This window comes from Macrotis lagotis, chromosome 2 (assembly GCF_037893015.1).
Source record: "Macrotis lagotis isolate mMagLag1 chromosome 2, bilby.v1.9.chrom.fasta, whole genome shotgun sequence".
Lineage (NCBI taxonomy): Eukaryota > Metazoa > Chordata > Mammalia > Peramelemorphia > Peramelidae > Macrotis > Macrotis lagotis.
In genome coordinates, this window is record NC_133659.1 from 152,505,298 (window position 1) to 152,525,775 (window position 20,478).

Here is a 20,478-nt window from a genome sequence, read left to right on the forward strand (position 1 = left end):
TGCCCTCTTTGAGGGAGGGGGCCTCTTTTTGCTATCCTCCCCAGAATTTCATGTGATGATTACAATGATATTCCATTTCCCTCCTTTGGACTTCTCTGTCACACCCTGAGAATCTCATCATCCTAACAAATTCAGTCTTGATACTTCTACCTTATCAGAACCCTCTGTCCTTCTGATTGGAAGGCAAAAATAAAAAAAAGAGTTCTTCCCCATTCATACATTTAAGAAGGGTACTCAGACTAGCCATCCCACCAAGTTGTACTCTTTGGACTTCTTATGCAACAGAGTGGGATGCTTCCCTCACTATCTACTTTTCAGGTTCCTTTTGTATATTGTCTTTCATCATTAGATTGTAAGCTTCTGGAAGGCAACATCTTTCTTTTTCTTATTTGTTTTCTTAAGCTCTTGGCACAGAGTGGTGAAGAGATGCTAAATAAAAGTAGCACAATGTCTGAAACTGAGGTAGCTCAATAAGGGCTTAAGTCAATGCCAAAGCATTTTTTGATTAAACTATTCTATTTTGTTTCTTTGGGTAAAACTCTAGAGATGTGGTTCTTTACTTTTGGTTGAACAATGCTGTTGACTTCTCAGGGTCACAGACTCATCCCACTCTGATTTTGTTAGCCATCACTCCCTGGTTCTTTGGATTAGTTCCTAGTAAGTACCCCTTACAGAGTTAGCCCTTCTCTTAAATATTCCTTTCTTTAGGGTGCTTCTCCATCTTATCCAGGTGAGCCCTCTAGTAACTTTCTTTCCTTTAAAAACGTTCATTTTAGTTTGTCACAGCAACCACAGATACCACCTATCAAGACCATGAGTCAAACCCTGAAAAGATAACTGGGCTTTGAATGTGTGTGTTTTCAGAGGTGGACACCTATGTTCAATAACTCAAGCAGGAAAAAATTGAAATCATCTACAACTCAATTTAGAGTGTAATTTTATTAAATCCCTGGTGATTATAGAGTGTGATAATGGTTGACTTTCATACAAAATTAGTCACTTCAAAGCACAATTAAGTATCTACTTCCCAATGTCTAAATGCAATGGCTGTGATAATCACACTCCTCTTAGGCACACATTTAAGTGTCTGCTTCATTGAAAAAAAAAGATATTTGAGTACTTCTGAAGGGACCACTCATCTCACATGCTAGCAGGGCTTTGGTATGATAGGTCTCACTCAACATCTTGCTTCCTTATTGTGTTAAAATTTTATCACTGATTGGTTGTAAATGTTTCAAGAGAATCAACACATCAATATCAACAGCAACACGAAAAAGTAAAAGTGGGTTTCTTTTAGCTTCACCACATCCCCCCCATTCCCCTATAATATATATATAAGAAATATACATCCAGAGGAGAGTTTAGGAAGCTGCTCATGAGGCACTGAAATTTGGAAGAATGCCAGTGATCCATTCATTTGAAAGATTCATGTGGTGGGAAGACAAAGGGAAAATAGAAGGAAATGCTTTTTCTTTCATTTAGAACAGAGTAAAGAATTGGATGAATTTATTTTTCAATTTTCCTAAGGCATACAGGATAATCAAAATATGTGTCTAGGGTAGCTAGGTGGTACAGTGGATAGAGCACTGGCCCTGGAGTCAGGAGTACCTGAGTTCAAATCTGACCTCAGACACTTAATAGTTACCTAGCTGTGTGCCCTTGGACAAGCCACTTAACCCCATTGCCTTGGAAAAAACTAAAAACAAAAAACAAAAAAGATGTGCCTAAAGAACTCTGATCAATTTAATTGTCAGGAGTTTGATGATTAAATTATTCCTACCTCTCAGATAAGAAGTGAGGGAGTAGGAATGCAGAAAGAAGCATATATTTTCAGAAAAGGATGATATGTGAATTTGTTCCATTTAATTACACATATTTGTTACAAGGAAAGGCTTCAATATTGTGGGAAGGAAGAGTTGTAGGGGAAAGAAATGGGAAATATTAATGAGTGGAAAAAGAAAACAGTAAAGATCAATGAAACATTTTAAATATATGCAAAAGAGAGCAGAAGTTAAGTTCAGAAGGGGTCACAGACAAGCAGAACATGATAAATTTAAAATATACTTTAAAAACAAACTATAATATAGTCATAGTTTCATGTACATTTTTCGTATCTGTTCTTTGTATAGGCAGAGGTTTATGAATATTGAAGTACATTATATTTTTAAAACAAAGAGGACTATACTACTTCCTATATTCAAGTAATTCCAGTAGCTCCCTATTTCCTCTAGGATAAAATAACAACTCTTCCAATTTGCTTTTATAATAGAATTTGGCTTTTAGAATTTGGCCCTAACTTATCTTTTCAGTCTCAGTGGATATTCAACTTCACTCTGCTTCACTCCTTACAATAAAAGAAGTCAAACTCGCCTTTGTTTGGATTTTGTTCTTTTTTTGGAGGGATACATGTATGTATAAGTGTGTTTACACATACATAAACATGTATGCATTTATACATATATGTGTTTATGTTTGTATACTTGATTATAAGATGAGCACCTTGAGAATAGGATTGTTTCATTTCTATTCCTATTCATTTCAGCTCTATTTATATGTCTAACACCTAACACAAAGTTTGACACATGATTGATCTTAGGGTTATCATTAATAAATTTTAATTTAAAAAAAAGGATTGCCTGAGGCAGATTTTTAGGATCTATCTTGTATTTGCTGCTCTGAATTATAGTAGTCCGGAGAAATATTTGGGAAGAAACCTTAGAGAAATCTGAGTACCTCTTTCTGTACACAGCATTGAATAGTGGGATGTGGGGTTGCTTGCCACTCTTCAGTCAGCTGAAGAAAGGGCTTCAGTTCATCTTCTGAAGTGGTCCTTGGGAGATTGGATGAGGCAGGAGCAGGAGCAGGGGTGGCCACCTCTACTCCATCTATCTGAATCTCCTCTTCTTCTGAAACACAGCTGCTGCCCTCTTGAATCTGGAAGCTCTGGATCAAAAGCTGACATGCTTCCAAATCAGCTTCCCACACTCTTTCTAGAAGCTGACTCCTGGATCTGAAACAATAATAATGTAGAAACACATAAACAAGTATATAGATTAACATGAAGCCGTGGGTATCAAATGAAGACCATCCTCTGTGTTCATCTATCCTGTAAAAAAGTGAGCTGGCTGCCTAATCATCTCAAGAGGGATCGACTTGATTTCATATCCTACCTCTGACACTTAATAATTATGCAACCTTGGACAAATCACTTTACTACCCAATAACTCAGTTAACTCATCTAGAAAATCTGGTAGGACTAGATGGCTCTGGGGATCCTTTCAGGTATAGCTGATGTTCTTATAACTAATCAGTATAGATGTATGTATGCATGTATGCATGTACCTACACATAGATATATGTATATAGATACATATGTCTATATACATATAGATGCACAAATATGTATGTTTGTGCACACAGACATGTATGCATACATTCATGTGCCTAAACATATGTGTTTGTGTGCCTATGTATGCATAGGAACACAAGCACAGATGTTTATTAGTTGTCATCAAGTAGCCAAGAATGACCTCATGAATTTAAAAGTCAGATTAATATAGGTAGAAAAAGTGCCAGGTCAAAGCTTATGATTTTGATTCTTGACTCTCCTTTTGGCTAGTCTGGGATCTTGGGCAAATCATCCCCCTGCTTCATGCTCTTAGTTTCTTGACCTGTTGAATAAGGGGGATGGGTTAAATGATTTCTATAGACCCATCATCCTCTGATCCTAAGATAGTGAGTTTGGGCCCAAACTCTATTGTAATTGCCATCTGTCATGTACTTCCTTATATGCCTTTTTTATTGCTCTCCAGACATTCAAGTGTTCCCCCAACAATAGATTTAAAGTTGGGATGGTGAGGAACTTTCACTTTTCTGTAACCTTCACAATACACAGTGACACATGGCAGGGGTTCAATTGGTACTAATTGGTTTGGATTGATCTCATTCCTGAATGGATGGGCACAACTATGTTTTCTGAGAACTTTTTCCCAAAGAGAAAAAGATTTTCCTTCTGTAAATAATTTTCTACTAATCATTTAATTATACTAACTTTATATCTTCAAGATAGGAATTATTTTGAAAATAGGGAAGATGGAAGGAATCCTAAGAGGAGGGCTGGCCTATTACAAGCATAATTTTGGGATATGTGCAGTTATATGAACAAAAGCTAAGGTTAATCCTTCAAAATTGTTTCTTGCTACACCAAGCCAAGGCTTTGCAAACTAATTGGGGAGGTGGGGTGGAGAGGGTTCTGTGTGTTCTTTGGTGAGAGAAACACAGAGGCAGAAAATTACAAAATTACAATCCTTTATGGTAGCCTACTTAATACTTTCTTCAGACTGTGGTTTTTAAAAATTTCAACTTGTTGCATCTGTTTCTGTTCAACTAAATAGTGGTTGATTTCACATTCTTTAGGAACTTTGCTCTTCATGCATAGGACAGTAATTGTGTTGTTAGTAACAAATCCCTCAAATGAGCTACTTGGGGCTAGGCGAGCTGCGGTGGGGATTTTCAGTGTTCTACATGCTGCTGGCCAGGGCTGAAGCTTCAAGCTGCAATGTTTTGGGGAGTTCATGTGTGGGTAACTGAGAGTCAACCACTTGGCCAGCTCACTGGACTATAAGAAGGTGAAATATGCCATGAGATCTCCTGACTGTGGTTTGAATCCCAGTAGGGAATTATGTTAACAAGAGGCAGAAGAGCCAAGGCAGATGCTGCTGTAAAAGACTATGTTCCATTCAGTTAAACACTCGGTCTGATAAGCCAAATAAACTTTTTTTTTCCTAGACAGTGGTTCTTGCTTGATAATGCTCAGGACTCAAACCATTAGGCATAGTTTTTATGTAGCCAACAGGTATAGAGTAAGGCAATGTGGAATTAAAGAAACAGTACTAGTTTGGAGTCAGAAGACCTGAAATTTAATTGAAACAATATGACTTTCAACCTGTGTTACTTTAGGCAACTCAGTCATTCTCTTGGGATGTTACATTCCTTATCTATAACATGAGGGTATTGGACCATATGGCATTCATCTCTTTCTGGGGAAAAATTGGTTTCTAGAAAATAGTCTATAGGTTTTCCTATGAATTATTTCTCCCAACAAATCTAGGGAGGCTGGTCTTTGGGCATTAGATACATAGACCTTCACTGGGCCTGTACTGAAGTCTTTCTAGCTGGAAAGGACAAGTTACTAGGTAAGTAACCAGAACAAGTTACCAGAACTTTCGCTGTACTAGCATGGCATAACCAAATGTAGTCACCTCAATGCTTGGGTAGGATTTTGGTGGAGATTAAGATGTTTCTCTCATTAATACATCAAAATTATTTAATACTTATATAACTACAAAAAAAAATTCTTCCCAATCACCCACTAGTAACTGACATGTTAGGTGATAGATGTTTGGCAAAAATGTTTTACAGGACTATGGAAAGTTATCCTTCATAAAAGGATAATATAAAAGAAGTTTTCCAGTGTGGTACTGTGGAAAAAGTACTAAATTTGGAATCCATGGACCTAGATCTATTCCCAAATCATCTAGCATTGTTTTGGGTCTTGATTTTCTCATTTATAAAGTGATGATCTTTAAGCTCCCTTCCAATTTTAAATCTTTGTTCCCACTGATGGTGGGGTTCCCCATAAATTCATATCCTAAAAGATGATGTATTATAGAAAAAGATGTGAAGTCATAAAGACCTGGGTTTGAATCCCTCTTCTGAAATTTACTTGCTATGTTACCTTGGTTAAGTCATTTAAACTCTCTAGGTCTCAGCTTTTGAAAAGCTAGGATAATATGTGGAGTACTTTCTTTGTTGTGAGAACAAATCAGAAAACATATTGAAAATACTTTACAAATCTAAAAGCAATATAAAAATACCAGATGTTGTTATTCATCATTTTTCCCAAAGGGGATCATGACATCATATGAATTAGATTTAATTGTGGGGGAAGGCTATAACAATAAAATTATTTTTGTTATTCAATTATTTCAGTTGTGGTTTTTTTGACACATTTGGGGTTTTCTTGAGCTGGTTTGCCATTTCCTTCCCCAGATTATTTTATAGATGAGAAAACTAAGGTAAACAGGGTTAAATGACTGGCCCAGGGTCATATAGCTAGTAAATGTCTGAGACTAGATTTGAACTTCTGTCTTTCTGATTCCATGCTTTGAACTCTATCCATGGCACCAACATTTATGGCACCATGTTTTAGTAAATATTGGAGGACTGCAGGAATATGCATGACCACAACCAGAATAGTGAAATGATTTTACAATATGTCACATGAGATCAGTTCAAGAAACTAATGATATTTAGCCTGAAGAAGAGGAGATTTGGGGAAGAGGTTATAAGAGATGTGTTCAAGGATTTTAAGAATTGCCATTTGATTAGATTTCTGATGCCCTCTGGAACCAGGCAGAAGTTTCAATTCCTGACTGTCATTCAGGGTCTTCCAAATAAGGCTCTATTTTATCTGCCAGCTTTTTCTCCCTTCCATATAGTGTATGATCTAGCAAAAAATGAATTATTTTTAATTTTCTTTCTCTTAGCTCACCCTCTTTCACCTTTTTCTCATATATTTTCCCATGCTCAGAATAAATTATATTTGCTCTGCCACTCACCATGCCTATAAAAAAACTCACTTCCCTTCTAAGACCACAATTCCCTTATCTATAAAATGAGGGGTTTATGACTTTTAATGTTCTTACTAGTTCTATGATGTCCTTGTATTCCCTCAAAACCCCAATCATATACCACCTCCTCAGTCAAGATTTCCCTGACTGGATCTCCAAATGAACATGGCCTCTCCCTTTAAAATCTCTCAGAGCATCATCTGCTTCTTTTGTTGTTGTTCAATTGTTTCAGTCATGTCTTATTCTTCATGACTATTTTTGCTTTTTTCTTAGCAGAAATACTAGACTGGTTTACCATTTTCTTCTTTAGCTCATTTTACAGAAGAAACTGAAGGAAATCAGATTAAGTGACTTGCCTAGCACCACACAGATAAATAATTGTGTAAGGTCAGATCTGAACTCAGGAAGATGAATTTTCCTGACTTCAGACCTAACATTCTATTCACTTCACCACCTAGCTGACCTAATTCTTTTACTTTTGTGTTATAATAATTGTAATGATAACTATAACCATAAGAAAAATAATTATAATTAATCACCTAAAAGAGTTATATATTGAAGCTTACCATGAATCATGAATTAATAGATGACAAATTCTGTCATATAAATACAAACACCCAAATCATTTAAAAATTAAAAATTAAATGGAATGACCTATATTACAATGGGAGCATTAATACAGGCAAAACAGTTTCCCACCAGCAGATATAAAACTGTTCCATAAAAATTTATGGGTAATAGATGTTATCATACCTAATACTCCATAGAATTAAAAGCTCTCAAAATGCAAAGACTTAAGAGGAACAGGACGGAGTTCCTATTGTCTCTGTTGTCTAGTCTACTATTAGACCTATCCTAAAGATACTTTCTGTGAGCCTATAGACGATGACCTCATATTATAAAAATAAATATGTGACTTTCATAGTAAAAATGATAAGAATTGGATAATATAAATTACCATTTATAGAGTCTTAAAGATTTACAAGATATTATACCTACATTCCAATTTATTCTTCACCACAATTCTGTGAGTAAAATACCACCATTAATATTGTGATTTTAGAGATGAGAAAATTGAAGCCCAGGGTCCCACAAGTGCAAGAGTTTGGGGCAAGATTCTAGCAAGATACATTATTATTATTGATTATATCAACTTTCTCCACTTATTTGTGATCAGCTACTCACAATTTATTCAAACTCCCCAAAGACAGGGATAGTAATTTTTCATCTTTGTGCCTTTACACAGTGTCTTGTATACTATAAGTGCTTAATACATGCTAATTGAATTTAATTTCTCTAATCTAGAAACAATATGTGTAAATTTTAGAAATGCAGACTGCTCCTTGATAAAAGGCAAACTATCAGAACACCTAGCGATTTCCCAAAGTGGTAGGGGGCTACTCAAATGGTTGATCAGTTGTTAGAAATTTTGGAGAAAGCATTTCTGTTCCAGCACAGATGGGCCTTGATAGCTTCTGAGACCCTTCCAATTCTAACAGTCTTTGATACTCAGTGATAATTGCTAAGGCTGCTTCAGCAGTAAATCAATTCTAAAGAAAAGTCCTAGAGAAGAAAAAATGAAAAAAAAACTTTAAAACATTCAATGACCCAGTGATTTAATTGATGATTTTTTCAAAGAACTATAGTAGGAGGGAGCTTATAGGGACCTTATTGATAATTTTATTCAAATCCTTTATTTTTGATAAAGAAACTAGAAAGAGAAAAGTTACACGATTTTAGTCAACTAGCATCTACAATATGGGAAGTTACTGTGCTAAGCTTTAAAGAGACAAAGAAAAATTAACAACAAAAATAGCCCTTCTTCTCAAGGAACTCACAGTCCAGTCTAATGGGAAAACAACATGCAAATAACTATGTGAAATCTAAATATAGGATAAATTGAAGATAGTCTGAGGAGAAAAGCTCTAAGATTAAGAAGGATTGGAAAAAATAACTAACATGGAAATATTTTATGATTGCATATGAATAACCTCTATCAGATTGCTTATCTTCTCAGGGCAAGAAGAGGGATAGAATTTGAAACTACATATATATATATGTATATATATATATATATATATATACATATATATATATAAATTGTTTTACATATAGTTATTTTTTTGCAAGGCAAATGGGGTTAAGTTGGTTTGCCCAAGGTCACACAGCTAAGTAATTATAAGTGTCTGAGGTCAAATTTGAACTCAGGTACTCCTGACTTCAGGGCCAGTGCTCTATCCACTGTACCACCTAGTCACCCCAGGGGAAATATTCTTGAAAAGGATTGTAATTTGAAATGGGGGTAGAGTCAAGATGGTGTAGTGAAACGCAGGGACTCCTGAGCTCTCCCTAAAAACATTTCAAATACTTTTAAATAATGATTCTACCAAAATTCTAGAGTTGCAGAAATCAGAAAAAGACTGAGTACAACAATTTTCTAGCCCGAGACAACATGGAAGATCAGCAGGGAAGATCTCTTAGGATCTGTAGCCAGCCCCAGCCACCTTGTGGGAGCAAACTGACCAGCCATCCAGGAACAGACTGCCAGATCCATGGCAGTGTTGGCAATTTCCAGACCTCTCAGGCAGGGATTGGAAGGATAGCAGAAAAACTGCCACACCAGAGTGAGTGTGGAGCACAGTCCAGTGCAGAGCTCAGTGCAAACCTGGCCCCAGGGGACCAGATGAGGCCTTGGGAGCCGCCCTGGAGAACTCAGTCCATGGATGGGAAAGGACTGGGAAGATTGTAGAGATGTCTTTGCTATCCCTGAGGGAGGACTTTGTCTTTGCCCATACTCGGGTCCAGGTCACAGTCTGGGGCCCAAGACTCAGGAAAAGGAGCAGAAGTACAACAGAGCTTACAACCTTCAGCAGAGCAGGGCCTCTCCTCATTAGAAAACCTCTAGGGTAGAAAAGAAGGATTACAATTACCCACAGACCAGGGTACAGGCCAAAAGAGTAGTCAGAGCCTCTCTTAGACCTTGGAGGAAATGAGAGCTTGCAGGTACCTGGGGGTATCTCTGAAAATAGCTGCAAAAACCTCAAAAGCTTGGAACAGTGTATCCTTCACCCTGGAAACAGATTTAACAAAGAGTTAAAAATAAGTCATAGGCTGGGAAAATGATAAAAATCCACCTATAAACAATTGCTTTGGTCATATGGAGGATCAAAATATACACTCAGAAGAAGGTAACAAAGTCAAAGTTTCTGCATACAAAACCTCCAAGAAAAATATAAATTGTTCTCAGGCCATGAAAGAACTTAAAAAAGATTTTGAAAATCAAGGGAGGCAGAGAAAAAATTGGAAAGAGAAATGAAAGCAATGCAGGAAAATCATGAAAACTGAATTAGCAGAGTGAAGGAGATACTATAAATTACTGAAAAAAATAATAGCTTTTTTTTGGCTTTGCAAGGCAATGGGCTTAAGTGACATATTCAAGGTCACACAAAAAGTTATTAAGCATCTGAGGCCGGGTCTGAACTCAAGTCCATCTGATTCCAGGGCCAATGCTCTATCTACTGTACCACCATCCAGCTCCCCCAGAAAATAATATTTTAAAAACTAGTTTGAGCCAAATGGAAAAAGAAGTCCAGAAGGCTAATGAGGAGTTTTCAGATGAGGTTATCAATGCTTAAAAAGCAGAAGTGGCCAAATGGAAAAGGAGATACAAAAGCTCTCTGAAGAAAAATATTCCTTCAAATGTAGAATGGAACTAAGCGAAGAGGATGACTGTGAGAAATCAAAAAACAATAAAACAAAAAAAAATGTGAAATATCTCATTGCAAAAACAACTGATTTGGAAAAAAAGATCCAGGAGAGATAAAATTTAAATTATTGGACCTGAAAACTATGACCAGAAAAAGATATGGACATCATTTTTTAAGAAAGTATCCAGGATAGCCTGATAACCTAAAAGCAGACAGTAAAATTGAAGTTGAAAGAATCCACTGGGATCACCCTCTGAGAGAGACCCCAAAATGAAAACTGCAAGGAATATGATAGCCAAATTTCAGAACTCCCACGTCAAGGAGAAAAATATTGCAGTCAGAAAGGAACATCAAATACTATGCTGCCACAATAACACAAGATTTAACATCTTCTACATTAAGGACTCATAGGGTTTGGAATATGTTATTCTAGAAGGCAAAGGAATTTGGCTTACAACAAGAATCAACTACCCAACAAAACTGAACTTATTCTTTCAGGGGAAAAGATGAATATTTAATGAAGTGGGGAATTTTCCAATTTTTCTGATGAAATGACCAGAGCTGAACAGAAAAATATGATCTTCAAATACAAGACTCAAATGAAGCATACAAAAGTAAACACAAAAGGCAAATCATTAGGGACTTAATGATGTTGAATTACTTATATTCCTTCATGATACTGATAACTCATTCAAACTTTCTCATTTATTAGGGCATTAGAAGGAGTATATATATAGTCAAGGCACAGTTGAGATTTTGAATTTGAAGGCATAATATATTAAAAAGAGGAGTTAATGGGTAAAAAAGGAATGTACTGGGATAAAGGGAAAGGAGAGGTAGAAATGGGATAAATTATTTCATATAAAAAAGAGGCAAGAAAAAGCTTTTGCAATGGAATAGAAGAGAGGAAAGATAAGGGGGAATAAGTGAGCCTCACTCTCATTGGAATTGGCTCAAAGAGGGAAATACGTACACACTCAGCTGTGTATAGAAATCTATCTTACTCTAGAGAAAAGGAAAGGAAAGGTATGGTAGAAAAGGGCTGGGGGCAGGAGTGAAGGTGATAGAAGGGAGGAAAAATTGTGGGAGGGAGTAGTCAGATGCAAAACATTTTTGAAGAGGGATAGGGTAAAAGGAGAGAGAGAGAGAGAGAGAATAGAATAAATTGGTGTAAGGGGAAATATGATAGAGGGAAATATAGTTTGCAATAGTAACTGTGTGTGGAGGGGAATATTGAAACTAGTTTCTCTGATAAAGACCTCATTTTTCAAACATAGAGAACTGAGTAAATTTATAAAAAAAGTCATCCCCAAATGATAAATGATCAAGAGATATGAACAGCTTTCAGATGAGGTTATCAATGTAATCAATTTAAATCATTTTTTTAAAGTGTCCAAACTCACTACTGATATGAGAAATGCAAATTGGAAGAATTTGGAGGTACTATACTTATGCTTGTTGAATTGACTAATAGGACAGAAAGGAAAAATGAGAAATGTTGGAAAGGATGTAGGAAAATTGAGACTTTGATACACTCTTGGAGGAGTTATGAAATAATTCATTAATTCTGCAGAGAAAATTGGAATTATGCCCAGAGGGCTATAAAATCATGCCTTGTCTTTGGCCCATTGATACCACTGCTAGGCCTATATGAAGAAGATGAGAATAAAATACATGAAGAAAAGAATTTTACATGTATATATATATATATATATATATATATATATATATGGAGGGAGGGGGGAGACAGAGCTTTAATGTGGTGGGGAGCTGGAAATTGAGGGGATTCCCAGCATTTGGGGAACAACTGAGCAAATTGTGTTATATGATTGAGATGAAATGCTGTTCTGTTATGGAAAATGAAGAACAGGATGCTCTCAGTCAAAAACTTACATGAGCAGATGCAATGAGAAACATACCTTATACAAAGTCACGATAATATGGCAGGATTATTAACTATGAATGATTTACCTTTTCTCAGCAATGCTGTGACCCATGAGGACTCTGAAGGACTTATAAAGGATGCTATCCATCCCAAAGATAGAGTTGATGGTTTCTGAATATATACTTGAAGCATGCTTTTTCTTTTCACTTTGTTTTTCTTGGGGTTTCTCTTTTTTTGGGGGGGTAGTGTTTAACTTTTACATGACAATTGTAATAATGTTTTTCATGATTATACATTTGCAACTTGTACCAAGTGACTTACTTTCTTGGAGAGTGGGGAGGAGTAGGAGGTAGGAAGAGGGAAGAGAGTTTGAAGCTAGGGGTTTTGGAGGCAAATGTTGAAATTTGTTTTTGCAAATAGCCAGGGTTGGGGGGGGGGGGGATTGAGAAAGATTTTTTATAAAAGGTGAGTCTTTAGCAGACACTTAAAGGAAGTCAGGGAGCAAAAATGATAAGGGAGAGTATTTTATAGTAAAATATCCAGTTGGGAGATGGAATGTCTTATGTGAGGAACAGCAAGGAAGACAGTGCTCAATTTAATAAAAGTAGAGAAGAGTCCATTATAAATACTGGAAAGGTGGGACAGCTAGGTGGTGCAGTAGATAGAGCACTGGCCCTGGAGTCAGGAGTACCTGAGTCCAAATCTGGCCTCAGTCACTTAATAATTACCTAGTTGTGTGGCCTTGGGCAAGTCACTTAACCCCATTGACTTGCAAAAAAAAAACCTTAAAAAATACTGAAAAGGCAGAAAGGAACCAAGTTGTGAAGAGTTTTAAATTCTAAACACAGAGTTTTATATTTGAATCTGGGATGTGACCAAGAGATTCTGGTCATTTTTGAATCAGACTATCATGTGTTAGCTATAGAGACCTTGGGACCTTAGAAACAAGCCCAAATATTGATTTCTAGATCCCTTATCTTGGAAACACTTTCATTTAGGTCCTTACTTGATATATACTGAAAGCAAGCTGCCTTTATTAAGCCAGTGAAGAGGAATATGCATGTTAATGAGACCAATGGTCTTGAACTTCTCCTAAGCAAACAGCTGAAGCACAAATAGTCCTGATGTTCCTGAAGCCCTTTACATTCCCTGGGCAACATCCGCTTCATCTTTTCTTCAAAAGAAACCTGTTATTTTTAAAGAGATTCAAATGTCACTCTTAACTGTTTCTCTTGAAAGAAAAATGGACACAATTCCCCATCAGGAGGTCTTTTTTTCTTTTCCTTGATACTGTCTACTTTAGCATCCTTCCCAAAAATGACACTTAACTGAAAAAGTATGCAACTTACAAGGGTCTAGGGAATTTCTTGAATAATCTAACTAAAATAGACCAGGGTCTTAGGGGTTAGGGAATATGACGGTATATATTTGCCCTCAACCCTCTGTCCTTCTAAATTTTTCAATATATACATATATTCTTTTTGACACTTTGGTTGGTCACTTTAGACTCGTTCTTGATTCTTTCCTCATCCCTTATATACTATCTTCCAAACATGTCTTTGCTAGGCACGGCAAAAAATAAAATTGTCCCTGTTCTCAAGAAGTTAACGTTAGAGGGAAAGGGTAACATGTACTACCACTGTTAAGGGCAAGTTAAAAATAAAGTAATTTCAAGAGGAGGGAGAGAACAACTGAGAGGTTTCAGAAATCCCTCATGTAACAGAAAAAGCAAACAAATACTGGACTTGAATCAAGAGGGAGTCTAGTCTCTGCTTCACACACGCAGCCTCTGACACACACAACTTGCATGACAAATTGCTATACATTTCTGAGTCTCACTTTTCATTTCTGAAAATTATGGACAAAAACTGTAGTAGCTATCTCATAGGGTCATAAGTGAGGATCAAATTAAACCATGCTTGCAAAGTGCTATTTGAAAGTTGGCCATCAATATTATTATTTTATAGGTATCACTGAAGTGACACCCCATTCCACAACCCTTTTAGATAGTAGACTAAAAATGTTACAGTTTAATTCCCCAAATTACTAGTTTCCTTATTATTAATAAATCTTTTAAAAGCTTATGTAGGTTCTTCTTTAATAACAAGCAAATACATATACATATATACATATACATGAACACATAGAGGGAGTATGTATAGAGAGAATGAGGAAAAAGAAAGGAGAGAAGGAATGAGATAGAGACAGAGTGAGACAGAAAGACAGAGAGAAAAAATAAACACGGGGGGGAGGGAGGATGTGGCCTAGTTTTACGATTTCACTGGTATAAGGAACTCCCTGATGAGCAAACTTCCTCTGTCAAAGCAATCAGCACTTTCTTTGTAACTTATAATATTAGAAAGTTATTCAGAGCACTAAGAGGTTGTATGATTTACTCAAGGTCAAAGAGCTAGTTTTTGTCAGATTTTGAGACTTGATCTCATGTCTTTCTAGTTCTGAGGTTAGTTCCTTATCCTTTAAGTCTGTGTGTGTGTGTGTGTGTGTGTGTGTGTGTGTGCACGCGCACATTCGTTCTTCTCTGTCTCTTATTCTTTCTCTCTGTCTCTATCTCTCTGTCATTCTCTCTGTCTCTTTCTGGTTCTCTGTCTCTAAATAAAGTATATCTTACCTAGATACAAAAGCATACGCATATATACTCATTCATGCATATATCATCTACACATGACTAAGATTTTTCAGATTTTACATCCATTTTGAGTTTAATGTTTTCTGAAACATTAAGCAGTGAAGAAGAAACCATTACCGGTAATTTCCTGAAAGTAACACTAATAGTTAGGGCAGAGGAGGAATAGAGTCCATGTCTGGAACTCTAGTCTAGAACGCTTTCTATTCCATCATGAGTCAGAAAACCTGGCTTCTATTATTGGTTTTGTGACATTGAGGAATCCCCTACTTCCCTGTGTTTGTTCCCTCATTTGTAATCATGGACTAACAGTAACTCTCCTCCCAGTCTCTCACAGGTTAATTCTGAGAATCAAATGAGATAAGGGATATAAAAAGGTGGTAAAGTGATAGGCAAATTTAACATGAATATATTATCTGAAGATAATTTTTATCCACCCCAGAATTAACATGAATTTATTCTGTACTTGTATCTAGCTCATGACATGGAGGACAAACATTTTACAGTAATCTTTATGTATGATGGTAAGAAGGGAAAATAACTTATTCTGATGAATTACTCATATAGATTCATGTCTATAGCAATTAAATTCCTTAGATATTAGATTAACCAAGGCTTCTCTTGGCCAGTGTGAACTCTGCCTCAGAAGGTCTATTTGGCAATATTTGTGGAAAAAATAGTTTGCCCACTGAAGCCTCTTTCAGGGTTTGATAACTGCCCATATTTTTTCCCTGACTTGTTGACCCATGGACCTAAATTTCCCTGGTTCATATAAAAGTCCCTAATGTAGCCATATGGGACTCACTACTTTGTCCCAGTGTAAGCTGGAAGTCAGAGAAGCAGGCTCCTTATTAAGAGCATTGCAGACATACAAAAGTTACATTTAGCTTTTGATAAATGAAAACATATGCTTATGTAAGGGAGGCCAAAGAATTTTAAAGGGAAACAGCAGCAAGACAAGAAGACAGCATTTCTCATAAATCGCATCACAGCATATCTCATGGATAATTTCCAGTAGTTCCAATGGGAATAAAAAAGAAACTGGTCACTCACTGTGGGTGGAATAGATAGTTCTTTCTCTCAGCCCTTAGATGTGTGACTTCCCAGGAAAAGCTTCATTGAAATTGAAAGCCAAGAAAGTGAGATGGAAAATGAACCTGTACATAATAAAAGTTTGTCTCTTACAAACATACTGTCCAAAGAGTTATGAAGGAAGGAATTACAGCTAAATAGAAACACACTTCTACATCTAGGACTGACTAGAGGGGAGGATGATTAGCAAAGAATGTTAAAAATTACTTATAAATTCTATATTTTACCCTAAAGAAGAGATGTTAAAATGTACCCTCCCTTCTCTTCTTTACAGAAGTGGGGAACTATATGGATGAAACACTATAAAGGCAGAGTTGGCTGATGTGGTAGTTTTGCTAAGATCTTTTTTTAATCTTTTTTTATAATGAAGATTTGCTAGAAGAAGGAGGAAGATTAGAAGTGAAATACTGTAAGATACAAGTATAAAATATAAGATATTAAAAATAAAATTTAATAAAATTTAATAACAAAAATCTGTTACATATATTGATTCTTTTAAAAGGATGAGTTTAAAAGGAAGACTTATTTAGGGCCTCTCTTTTAGAGATGATATGCAACCCATGATATCTCAGGTATATTTTTCCTAATATTGAATCTCCATGTCCTTGAAATTGGGAAGTTTAATAATATATCTATTACCAAAAGATACCTTTGAGACCATCTCATTCAATCATTTCATTTTACACTTAGTAAAAATAAGACCCAAGGATATAAGTGACTTGATCAAGATAAGCTTGCTATTGAATCATGATTCGAACCCAGTCCACTGACTTGAGAACCAATGCTCTTTTTACTCTTTCCATTATCTTCCTTTGTAATGTGTATTTCCCTTTAAACTTCTTCACTCTCTCTCTCTCCATCCTTGGCAAAACAAAGCCACTCATTCAGGCCTGCAAATGAGCAACGAAAAAGGGACAGCACATGAGTTTCTGAAGACTGGAGACAGTAACAATGACATACAACATTTGCTGGCACACTGTGTGTAGTATAAATGCAAAGTATGGGGAATGGCAGAGAAATTTCTAGCCTTCAAAAGCAAAAGACCTAAAAAATGTCCAGTTTTTGACAAAGAAGACCTCAACTAAACTGAGCAAAGAAAATGGGAAAACAGGAGTAGCAAATACTCCATCTGACAGTCTGTCAGCCTAGCACCTCCATGAACAGAGGTGATGAAGCAGATAGACAGCAGCTGCAGAAGAATATGACATTACAGAGCAATGAAAACCAAGTCACATATGGTTTCCTCCCAAACAGTCTTGTCATTAATTTACCTTCCTCTATTCCTACAAAATTGATACTGTTTGGGATGGGGATGGGAGAATTGGTAGGGAAGAAGAGGCAAGTTCCATCTTCTACTGAGAGGCATGACCATAGTCCCTCTCTGCTGAGATGCAGTGTGGCCATCCTTCTCAAATATGTATTAGTTATTCTTTGTGACATTTTTTTGTTTTCCTGAGAAAAGCAGGCAAAACAATCATGGTCCTTTATCTTCTGAAATTTTTAGGAACTGAAGCAGGACCACTAGAAAACTTGGGGAGGGGGATAGATATCTCTTTTTCTTATACCCCATCACTAGTCTGATCTCAAGTTTATAGGGGGACCTATAAAAAACAAAGATATTGCTAGTTGGTGGGAAAAGGAGTATAGCACTACACCATGTACAATCTTTTTTTTTTATTTAGGAAGATCTGTTAGAAAAAAGGGGATAAATGACCTCACAGTCAAACATAAGCTCCTTGAAGGCAGGACCCATTCCAATTTGTATTTATATCTCCAAGGCTTATCACAATGCCTAGCATCTAGTACACACTTGTTTCCCACTTAATTAATGGATCTACAAGTTAGAAACTATGTAAAGCAGAATTTACAAGTTAATCTTCTAAGCCATAGAAAGGAAAGCTCTGTGAAGGGCACCTGAGCTGTTTTGGTGTGCTATATATTTTCTTTTAGCTATTACTAACCAGTTTTCTTATGTTTGATTGCCTGTACTCTCTTGACCTTATTTCCCTGACTTGTACAATGCACATGAGTTAACCACTTATTACAGCACACTATCACCCCTCAGTTAGATCACATAAAGTAAGACAAATGTATTGAGTTGGTCTCAGAATCTATCTCTTTTAGAGATGATATGCAAAATTGGGCAGCTAGGTGGCACAGAAGAGAGAGCACCGGCCCTGGAGTCAGGAGGTCCTGAGTTCAAATATGATCTCAGACATATAATAAATGCCTAGCTATGTGACCTTGGGCAAGTCACTTAACCCCACTGACTTGAAAAAAAAACAAAAGAGATGATATGCAAAATCAAGAAACAGGGGTCAAGGGCTGAGTAAAGATCAACTTTAAAAAGGAATTTCACCCTAGTCAACAGGTAATTCATGAAAGGATCTGAGTAGTAATCAGGATATTAGAGGCACTGTTCAATACAGTATATACTACTAGTCAGGTGATTGTGAGTTATAAATCCAAATGGTCACCATGTAAAAATGGCCCATGACAAAAGAAGGAACCACCCACTATAATCAACTAGGTACCTCTTAAGTCTTATCTTTGCTGGGCATTCTGGGAAGTTCTTGCTGATATTACCACTGCTGTATAAGGATTTTTCAATCTCATCCCCATGATAGTAATAAAAAAGCTATCATAGAACCAAGAGGGAAGCCTTCTCCCCTCCTCATCTAAAATGGTTTTGGTAATTATAAATAAGAGCTAGGATTTATATAGCTATTTAAGGTTTACAAAGTACTATAAAAATATTATCTCATTTAATCCTCACAAGATTGTGATCTTGGGAGGGATAGGACTTAAAGATGAGGAAACTGAGAGAGACTGTAGTAACTTGCCCTGGGTTATTCAGCTGTTGTCTAGAACTGGATATAAATTCAGAGTTTACTGACTCCAGGTCCAGTGCCTAGCTGCCTGCTACTGTGGTAGATGAGCTCCTGATTAATGAATGACTTCAGATTTCACTGACATTTAAATACAATCTTTCTACATCATGCAATCCTAGTAAGGTCACACAACTCTGGTGGTGGTTGAACATAAAAGTAAATTTAAGACAAGATAAGCTAGATCTATCAAGATATTACTGAATCAGAGCACTGAGAATTAAAAGAGAAGCAACTAAAACCACCCAAAGTGATACCCTTCAAGCAAGTACTCATTAAGATCTCATGAGGTGCTATGTATTCAGAATACAAAGGCAAAAGAAAAGCAGTTCCTAATCTCAAAGAAACTAAGGAGGAAGACAATATGTATAGTTTTAGCCATATGCAAAATACATACAAAGCAAACACTTAATAGCCTTGAAATGGGAGTAACTAGCAGTTAGGAGATACTAGCAAGGCTTTGTAAAGTAGGGGACATTCAAGCTAAATTTTGAAGGAAGCCAGGGATTTCAAGAGCTGGGGGTAAGGAGAAAGCATCTCAGCTTTGGGGGCAGCTATAGAAATATTGGCATAAGAAACAATGAGTAGGCCAGTATAGCTGGACCATAAAGTATGTGGAGAAAAATAATATCTAAAAATGCTGGAAAAGTAGGTTAGGACTAGTTGGAGTTTATAAAAAAAAAAACAATTAGACTTGAGTGATTGGTTGAGCAGGACATTCCAGGAGGAAGCCATGAGTCAACATTTCTTGCATTAGCTAAACCTTCAATTTTTCTTTTCTTGTCTCCAGCTATCACCTCCATAAAAATCGTGAAACATTTCACTTCCTGAACAACAACAACAACAAAAAAAAATCCAACATACCTAAGGGGTTTTTGTTTTTCCTTTGTTTTGTGTATGGATCCCTTTATCTGTCTGGTAAAACTGGACAGTGTTCCCTTTCTTGGAATAATGTTTTTAAATGTGTAAGATAAAATAATAGAATTACAAAATAAATGTCATTTAAAATACAATTGTCAAAATGTTAAAAAAGTTGAATTCACAAATCTCTAGGTCAGAACCTACCTAAAAGAATATCTTCCCCTGTAATCTCTTTCTCCTGATTGGTCTCTCAGACATCAAAAATCTAGGAAAGCTCTAAATAGGCTTCACTTTACACACTCTTCCCATGAGATCTCTTCATGCTACCCTAGTTCTTGTCATTGTTCCTGAATGGGACATGGAAGTCTACTTTCTTATAACCCCACTTAACCTCCCTGCAATTTCTAAAACCAGAATGCTACTTTCTGGCTCCTGCTCGTATGTGTCTCCTCCATTATAATGTAATCTCTCTGAAGGGAGGGACTGTCTTGCTAGCTTGTATTGATCCTCTTGGTACTTAGCACAAAATGCTTATTAAATGTCTTTTAATTTATTCAATGGGGTGAGGCAAGTAAGTCATACCTTAAATGATCACAGCAGGTCTTGATCCTTATATTTAAAAGTTTATGCTAAATGCACACATACATATAGACTGTGCAAAATGAACTAGTCTCACTTCTTATTTATAGTTATGTAGGAATATGACAGAAAACACTATTAGACAGGTATAGACATCTGTCAAATACCCATTCAACATCCAGCTAACTTA

The 20,478-nt window shown here is 36.4% G+C and overlaps 1 protein-coding gene across 1 annotated transcript in view; it reads right to left on the bottom strand.

Annotated features, from left to right (window-relative positions):
- Nucleotides 1-20,478, bottom strand: part of DISC1 (DISC1 scaffold protein) — a 534,778-nt gene that overhangs the window by 56,771 nt on the left and 457,529 nt on the right. Inside the window, 1 exon segment of the mRNA XM_074220919.1 lies at nt 2,734-3,010. Coding sequence (XP_074077020.1) covers nt 2,734-3,010 — 277 coding nt within the window.